Source organism: Brassica napus, chromosome A9 (genome assembly GCF_020379485.1).
Source record: "Brassica napus cultivar Da-Ae chromosome A9, Da-Ae, whole genome shotgun sequence".
Taxonomy (NCBI): Eukaryota; Viridiplantae; Streptophyta; class Magnoliopsida; order Brassicales; family Brassicaceae; genus Brassica; species Brassica napus.
Window position 1 is genome coordinate 34230675 of NC_063442.1, and position 10094 is coordinate 34240768.

General features: G+C 32.3%; 1 protein-coding gene across 1 annotated transcript; it reads right to left on the bottom strand.

Annotated features, from left to right (window-relative positions):
- Positions 1-3348: 3348 nt before the first annotated feature.
- Positions 3349-4881, bottom strand: LOC106380123 (universal stress protein PHOS32-like). Its single transcript, XM_013819937.2, has 4 exons — positions 4596-4881; positions 4403-4512; positions 4192-4310; positions 3349-3547 (listed from the first exon to the last, which is right to left on the bottom strand). The coding sequence occupies exons 1-4, from the start codon at positions 4768-4770 to the stop codon at positions 3475-3477; spliced, it is 477 nt and encodes a 158-aa protein (XP_013675391.1). The 5' UTR covers positions 4771-4881; the 3' UTR covers positions 3349-3474.
- Positions 4882-10094: the final 5213 nt, after the last annotated feature.

The following is a 10094-nucleotide window of genomic DNA, read 5'->3' on the forward strand; positions in this document are numbered from 1 at the left end:
TTGTCTAGTTTTTATGTTGTGTTGATTGTTTTATTGTATGGGTGAAAGAGATGGTGACTTAAGAGCATGTTCAACGCAGAGAGCTCCAGCACGAAATCATATGTAACTTTCTTTTTGCTTTTTTATTATTTTTTATTATCTGTTGTAGAGCGACGTTATCTCCTTTGAGTTTTGTATTTTAACTTCAAAGTTTTAAACTAAATGCTAATTGAGTCTTATTTTTGGCCTCAGCAGGATCTGAATGGCCCAATATGGTTAAAGATGAAGATGGATAGGCTTCATCAGCAACAGTCCACAACTACCATGTGTGTTGTAGTTGTGAGTTCACTTGGAGCTCGAAGAATGAAGCTCTGAGTTTTCATATGAGAATGATGGTGATGGAGCTATTATGCTTAGCAATGAGGACTCAAGAGGGTAAGTCGTGAGGGGCATGCCAGTGAGTGATGAGACTGTCGGGCTGTAGCTTAGTGAAGAAGAAGAAGAAGAAGAAGAAGAAGAGCTCATGGAGTGGTCAAATTTGCAGATATACCCAAACTTGCAAATTTCACATTGCTGAAAATGGCTACAATGTTACCACGAAGTTGTTTCTGTAGAGCCAAAAATGAATGCAGGATAGAAAAACTGAGTTTCGTGACTAAATATTTTTTTTGTAATAATTTCAGCGAGGAATTACTTAATGTAATTAATTAAGGTCATTAGATCTCCAAGCTTACAACAGCACAAAATACATGAATGATCATCATAAGATGATTAAAAATATTTTGACAACAGAATGAAAGACAGAAAACAGTTAATATGAAAATTAGTTCAAAAAAAAAAAAAAAACAGTTGATGTGAAGAATAAAATGCATGGTTTGATAGTTATTATCTCTCACTTATGACACCATGCTCCTTCCACTTAGCGTAGTACATTTGGCTTGCATTCCAAGTAAAACTCATCAACTATTTTACCGTCTAACTCCGCGCACTCTGTCTTCATCACCACATATTCCTCCTCCTTTACATCCTCTTTCAGCCGCCCTTTCATCCCCAACTCACAACCAGAACGGTTTATTCACTTCATGTTAATATCATTTATTTATAATTTTTTTAATATACATATTTTAAAACTGTAAGGAAGTAGAAAGTAAGCCAACATAACGATTAGTGTTGATATTAGACTTTACAATCAAACTTTATTTATGGTCATATTGTATTATTACGTTGATCAGACTTTTGGAGTAAACTTGTTATAATTAACATAAATAGTCAGTCAAAACCGGTTAAAATATGAACTCCATTCCTATGTTTGGAGTACACTACTTATATAAACTAATCTTGTTTATGTACGTAGGCATATAAAACCAAATCATTTGATGACATCAAGTAAAAATCGATCCAAATGGAAATTATATAACTATTATAAACTTGCCTGAATCAAACATAGACTACCCAAAGAGGGTGAAAACCAAAAAGAAAATAATGTACCCGTGCATGAAAAAAACAAAATGATAGCATTATTGTAAACTGCGGACTCTTGTCATCACAATTCAAGCCATGCGTGCCTTCTTGACCGCCTTGGAAGCTGCTTCCGCTGAAGGCGTCTTTGGCTTTTTACCATTTGGGACTGTTCCCGCATCCGGTGCTGTCTGCTGACTGCTACCACCAGTCTCAACCTTAGCAAGATCCGTGTTGTCATCTGGCTTTTCGCCTCCATCATTGTCGTTGCCACCCTGAGCATATCCAAAAATATATATTTATTTACAGTATATGAGAGTGATCTGATGAAACAACCATGTAACTTACAATATCAGTGAAATCAGGGAGAGATACACGCTCACGTTCCTTAAGGATGCGCGTGATGGTGAAAGTCTGATGGAAAGGTGACCGTTTTTCCTTCTATGTCCAAAATAAAAAGGGGGACCTGAGTATCATCAGGGTTCACACCTTCTCCAGCCTAGATATGAAATTAAGATCGCATCTGTTATAACCTACTCGATGAGAACGACGCTGGGAGTTAGAATGGCAACTTACCAACATATGACCAGCTTCATTTGCTTTGAGGTTATGTAGTTTCGTCATCACCCCATAACCCCCAATAATAATTTTTCCTAACCGGAAACATTCTTCTGGAGAACTCGGCTCAGTTAACATATTCAAGGAGGTTGCATCATTGAAACGGATCAGAAAAGAACATCATTGAAACGGCATGAGTCGCCTGAAAATGCAAATGAGAATCGTCGTAATCAATAAACCGATCATACATGCTCTATGAAAATTATTATCGAACAGAAAAATCAACATCACTATTATCATAAATTCAAATCGGACTCACCTTTGAATCAAGTAAGAGTATATCAACAGACATGAGCTCATCACCGCGCCTTAAATTCCTTTGAAATTCGCAGCAACCTAACCTCAACAGTGGAAGAAGATCTACCAGACTTCAAATCGGAAAGGAAAACGTGAGAGATAGCCACTACTCAGTAAATAAGGTGATTTTGTTGTTCCAATAGATTGATAGGATGATTTTGAGAGTAGGGATGTTAACCTTTTATACTTGAAGTTCCACCGTCTATCAAGAACAACGGCCGCACTTAAGGTAGATAGTGGATGATGGATTGAAGAATGTCTTTATCAGGATGAATCTGTAACTGGTTAATTCACGGGTAGTTAGAAAAAAAGATGAAACATCAAAAACCCTAGAGTCTCTCCGATATAGCAGCCGCGCAGAAGAGAGAGATGAAACAAAAGAATAAAAAATGACGCGTTTGATCATATTGCCTTACACTATAAATATGGGTTTTATGAGGCAAACTAATGCCCACGAACGTAAGCTAAGCCCAAACGGAATTGACACAAAATAAATGAAACGCGGCTAGGAGGTGCGTTTAGACACGTGTCGACTCCTGACAAACCCATTTAGTGACGTGGCTCAATGTAAAAGGAGAGAGTCTCTTCTTTATGTTATTAGATGTATTAAAAAAAAATAGGATGTATTTAAAGAAATTAGTATTTTTTTTCCTCTATGCATTTTTGTTTTGTTTTGACTTTTGATAAAAGATTAAAAGCTGTGGAAGTTTTTCTTAAAAAAATATTCCAGTTTTTGTCCCCAAAAGTCAACGACCAGTAGAAAAGGCATCCATCCAACTGTCCATGTGAATTCTCTAACGTGGAACTTATTTTAATTGTTTTGAATCTATACAAATTGTTTAAGCGAGCCCACCGCATTTTCATGTGAAGATCACATGGAGTGATTCCAGCAAAAATTACACTTACCGAAAATCCTTGAAATAATTAGCAAGAAAACCAAACATTAATCATAACAAGAATCTTCTCACATCTATGTCTGTGTGTGTCACCAACAACTATGGAACTTAATATATTTATGATTTCAAATACAAATACAACCAAGAAAGAAAGAAGTTCTTTTTATTAAAGGCATAAATTGCGATAATTATTTTTGATCGAACACATGAGATAACAGCCTTTTATTTAGTCCTTGACAACGGTGACCGGGCAAGGGGCGTGTTGAATCACAAAGCTGCTCACGCTTCCCATTATTATCCTGTTTCAATATTTAAACTAATTAGTCATCAACACACTTGAAAAAAAATCATTACACACTTGCAGGGAGAAAAAATGTTAATCTTGGAAAAATTCATGAAAAATATGAAGGATATGTATGTTAGATGAAGGTCTAACCATTGATTAGATTTCAGTTTTAGAATAACTAGGAATGGCTAAACAGTTTGTTTGTTTCTTAATTATTATATGAAGACCAAAATTTCAAAGTGAAACCTAATCAAGTTTTTCTTTTTTTTGAACTTAACCTAATCTAATCTTCGGTAGGAAGTTATTATCATAGAAGCTTTATTTAGCTAAAAATGTTCTTCCTCCACAAAAATAAATCTCTTAACCAGCGGAGCGATAAAATTTTGATTAAGGCAAGACTAATTAACAAATATTAAGAGCCATCAAAATGACATGGTTTTAAGATTGTAAAACCGTGGACTCAAAGACAACATCCCTATATGGTATTTGTCATTATCTTTCAGATAACGAATAATTTTAATAATGGACCGACTTTAATAATTTAATTACATCAATCATCCAATTACGTCATAAATTTCGTATACGATAATAATAACATGCAATCAATAAATGGCAGTTTGGCAAGAAATAAAATAAAATAAATAATTTAAGAGGAACCTTTGAAGGGCACTGAGTCCTCTGCTTCCCATGACAATAGAATCAAGTTTGAGAGATTTAACAGCATCAACCAACTTCTCTCTTGCATCTCCCCAGTATAGTTTCGTCACTACATGAATCTGTTTCCAATTGTATTATAACCAAAGATTGCAAAAAAAAACAACAATAATGTATTTAGATTAGGTCAAGAAAAATATTTGTAAAAAGAAACCTCTTTCTGCCTCGAACCAGTGTCGAGCATATCAAGAACTGGTATATCGATTTGGACACCGTATTTCTCCATAGTCTCTGGTTCCCTAAACTCCACCAATGGTATGAGAGCTGCAGCACATATTAAACCGGATTAAACCGACATTCCAATCGCAAGATATTCCAAAAACCGGGGGACTAAAGAGAAGACTTACGAGAACCGGATTTGAGCCAGAGGGAGTTACGTGGTCCAGCTTCAGATGTTGGTAACGCATGGATGATGTAAAACGTGTCTCCTTTATCAGCTAAGTTGTCGATAGCCCATCTCAGTGCGTTCTTGCTGCTCTCCGAGAAGTCCATGGCGATTCCAATCTTCCTGTCTTTCGGCATCTTTCTTGGTTTTCTTGATCAAACTTGTGATGTTTTTTTTCAGGTCTTTTTGGAGAGAGATTGTGAGAAGATTAGCTTATGGCTTCAAATGTTAAAAGTTATAACTTATAAGATTTGAAAAGGAGAGAAAGAGAGACCAATTAATGATGAAGTTTCCTGGATGCTTTGTCTGTTGTTAGATCCACTGATTTCATCAGAACCGTCCATTTTAAAAATATGAGTTTTTTTAATATATAATGATAAATTATACAAAATTGCTAATAGTTTAAATGATGTATTAACCACTAATATGTAATAAAGTTCAGCAACTTGGTTGAATATATGAATTTAAATTTAATTACAACTACTATTTCCACATAACTCCAAATTACAAATGATCTGATCCAACATTTAAAAAGAAATGCATCACATGATATTAATAATATTATTTCAATAGTACATCAACATTTCTCTGGTAATATTTTCTTGATTCATTTAATGAGTTGTTTCACCATTGGATTAGGATGGACATGTGATCGGTGAGTTGAAAGCGCAGGGTCACGAATGTACATGTTATATAGCTTATGAATGCATTTTCAAAAGTTAATATACATGTTTAACATTGTTGTGTGTGTAGCAGATGTTTAAGTGAAATCTTAGGATTCCTTTCTTGTGAAACAAATTCTGTGATTGTATTGCACGTCTCCAGAACTAATAAATTGAGTTTTTTTTTGTCTGAAATCAATAATTCTTGGCTTATCAAGAAACAAAACAAAGACTGCAAAACACTATTGTTTTGCGTTTTGCGCTTTTATATTGTGAGGACTAAACTATTTAAAGAAGAAATGTAAATGAAATATGTAAATACAAACGTAAACGCCTGTTCAAATATAGTTGGTGAATTTAGAACTTATCTATATACAAGTTTTATAGTGGTACGCTTGTAGGATTGTAGTCTATCAATGAACATCACGAGCTTGTGCTGTCCATAATTTAGCACGATACGACGTTTTCAGTTTTACGAAATATTGTCAAAACACGAACTGTGTGAAAATGCGAAATACTTGTGAGTTGTGACACAAGAATTTTGATACGATATTACTTGAAATTCTTTAGGGACTACAAGTCGTACCTGATCAGAATTATACAAATCCAAGATACGTTAGACTTTAACTTGCAACTATGGTCACCAGTCTCTCACGATCAGGATATTAACTTGATATAATGATATTTGTTTATATACTTGTAATTACACAAGCAGTCCGCCTCACGATTTTATAGTAGATATTAATACCCAACGCCCATTTGCTTAAACGTTTGCTTTTAATGCATGAGTCTACGTGTAAACATAGAGCTCTATTTATAAATATAGATTCGATGTCACAAGCTCGAAAGTTAGTAGCTAGCCAACATATAGACACAGTAGAACCTTTATAAACTAATAATATTGAGATTTTGAAATTTTATTAATTTATAAAGATATTAATTTACAAAAGTTTTTTTATTTAGATTTATTATTTTAAGATATATTTATTCTAATATAAGAAAAATATTTGATTTTAATTTATAGACATTAATTGTGATTTTTTTGAAATTTGAAATTTATATTAACTTTATTATATTATATTATATCTAATAACATAAAGAAGAGACTCTCTCCTTTTACATTGAGCCACGTCACTAAATGGGTTTGTCAGGAGTCGACACGTGTCTAAACGCACCTCCTAGCCGCGTTTCATTTATTTTGTGTCAATTCCGTTTGGGCTTAGCTTACGTTCGTGGGCATTAGTTTGCCTCATAAAACCCATATTTATAGTGTAAGGCAATATGATCAAACGCGTCATTTTTTATTCTTTTGTTTCATCTCTCTCTTCTGCGCGGCTGCTATATCGGAGAGACTCTAGGGTTTTTGATGTTTCATCTTTTTTTCTAACTACCCGTGAATTAACCAGTTACAGATTCATCCTGATAAAGACATTCTTCAATCCATCATCCACTATCTACCTTAAGTGCGGCCGTTGCTCTTGATAGACGGTGGAACTTCAAGTATAAAAGGTTAACATCCCTACTCTCAAAATCATCCTATCAATCTATTGAAATTTACTAATATTATATTATATGGTGTATATAATATATATTGCATAGAATTTAAATGTGGTGTAGATATAATATTAGTAAATTTCATCAAAAATATATTAAGTATTCAAAAAATATAAAGATAATTCTATTATATATAAAGTAAATAATATAATAATAGGTTCTTACTTATATAAAATATGTATATATAAATTATTAATTTATTATTTTAATGGGATCATATATTTATATATAATTTTCTAAAAAATTATTATCATATTATTTTATCGATTTGTATCAAATTTTGAATCGGTCTAAGTTGGGATCGGCAAAATTTATTAATTTATAGATATTATTAATTTATCGAGTATTAATTTATAGAGGTTGTACTGTATATACTTTTTGCCAAGATATATAAAGAGCCGTACAACTCTCACTTGATGCTATTCTTCTTGGTACCTTGTTATCGTGAGAATTTGTATTTAATTTAAAAACTTGCAAAAAAGTTTGGGTCCATAATAATGATTTTTACATATTTATATATTGATTTTTGTTTTTATAATTAGTGTTATATATTCTAGATATTCTAGATAGGCCGTAATACAACTAATTGTATTCAAAGGATCTGGACCAAATCGGATAGTATGATTATTTCTATGTGTTTGGTTAGATTAAATAAAATAGTAAGATTTTTGTTATTTAGTAAATAATTATATAGAGTTAAAAAAATTAAGTGAAAATAAATATAATATATTTTTTATTATTTTGATTTAAGTTATTATTTTATTCACAAAAATATCTTTGAACTATGTTTTGGCTACGTAATTTTCCACCGATTGAACCAAAAAAAAAGGTTCACTAAAACAAACTAAACCGAACGTTTACCAATATGCAATAAACCCATGTATTTTACATTTTATTTTATAATTGACATAAAATTAGTGTTGATTAACTAATATATAAAAATATGCACTAATATTATTATGGTAATATAATTGATGATGTGATATATTATTAATGTAATATAATGAATGAAATTGTTAAACTGATTGAAATATGGAAGACAATCAATGTAATTATATCAATGAAATTACTAAAATGACACTATATTTTTTTTATACTGCTATCTATATTTTCAAATTATTCTTATTTATACGGTTATTCATGTTTCCTAAAGTACCAAAAGATATTTCAATTTTAATAATATATAAATTACTAAAAATACATTATATGTTTTTTTATACCGTTATCTATGTTTTCAAACAATATCTAAAATATTTCAGTTTTAATAATACAGATAGATAATCGCTTTCAGTGAGGCTAGTGGGCTAACTGAGATGGCCCGATGCGGCCTAGTACGTCGACAAAAAAAATGCCTACTCCCAAGTCCTAATTAATAGTTAAGTTATATGTGTTTATGTGGCTAATTAAGTGATTTCGTATAAGTACATTTGGGCTGGAGTTCCTTAGTTCTATTCCATGGGCCTTTATCGGGTATATTAATACACTCGACGAAAAGAAGTTAGCAAAATATTTCGCACATATAAAAACAATTGGATTATAATCCAGGAAGATCATGAATATCAAAATTGAAATAATCTGTAATAAGATAATGAAAAACCTTGACATTAGAAATCACTTGAATCCATCTGCACCTGAACTTGATTAAAAAAATGATCACACCACGATTTTGCACAAGTCACTAATATATAAAAAAAAAATTTGACACAGATTTATTCAGATAGGTAAACCGAATATATGTCCGGTACGAGTTCCCATCCTTGCTTTTCGATTATGGATGTCTCGAAAGAAAACATGTTAAGATGAGTTGTAAACTCAAGACATAAAGAAAAGGAAGGATAAACATAAACGTATATTAGATTTGCTGCTTTGATTGCAACTAACTAGAGTTAGATTGGTTGGTTAGACTGCTCATGTTACTGTCACGTGCGTAGGATCCACTCTGCACATGCAGTCACACAAGACCAAGCGTGCCCAAACTTCTCAAAACCTTTAAACAAAACACTCTCGTTCTCTAGTGTGTAGTGGTAGATCTTCGCACATTTCTGCTTGTAATGTAAGCTATTTCATCGTCTTGAAACAAACAAGCTGAAGTCACCACCCCCAAAATGCTAAATATGTCGTTCAAAAGCATGTCGAAAAAAAGTGGACTTCACCACGGCACCACCCATCCAGAAAACCAAAAGATAACGTACGAGAAGCAATAAAAAAAGAAAAATAATCATTGTTAAAATATACAAAGTCAATATTTGTAACTATTTCAGACTCTTTCTCCTAGAGTTCATGTGATGCATGTTGCATTTCTGATGTCAAATAACATCAAATACTATGTATATTCTTTTTCGCAATGCTGTGTTTATGTATTTATGAATTAAAATTCTAATGTTTTCATGACCAGTATGAAAAAGTGCGTTTCATGTTCTATAGGAAAGTGATGTTTTTCTTTTATCATACATTTATACTAGTTGGCAAAAACTCTTTTTTTTTTTGTAAGACTGGCAAAACTATTCAAGTTACTTGTTTGTGAGCAACTAATGTATGTTTTAAAAAACAATTACGAGACTTTGTTTTTTATATGTACGTGTTCTTAAAAGGTATGACCAATGTCACTTAATTACATTCTAAAAATGCTCGTTATATATGTTCTTATAAGTTTCCAACTTAAAGCTCAGTGATGATCAGTAAATTAACCCTTGTTTGTATATTTCAAATGAGTGTGTTAAAAGTTCCAAACTTAGGCTAAGAGGACTCTAATCAATACATAAGATATTTGAACAAATCAGCTTATTGTTCTTTTAGCATAGCCAAGACCGGCGAGTCAGCTTTTACTGAGCCTGTGTCGTTTTTTCCTTTGGGATCGACAGCCTCCTCGACTTTAATTAGTAGGAGTATTATTAACAGACAGAGATAAGAAAAGCATGTAATGCACGTATACTGGGCCGGGAATAAAGTAGACCCATCCACGATTATTTGTGTATTCTGAGTCATACATGACCGTATATATTGTATTTTTATTAAAGGTACCAAAAAATGATGTTGGAGTGGGATCTTTACCCTAATTAGAAGCATGATCAATAACAATAGTTGAGTTTTTCTCAAAAAGAAAGCTATAATAATTGAGTTAAGAGTAATTATTGGTTTGTTTCTATCGTTATAAGTCAAATAAGTAAGAAGAAAACGATGTTGTAATAACTCCGGCTTATCTTTCGGCGGAAAATAAAATAAGCTCTCTTTCTGCTTCACTTCTT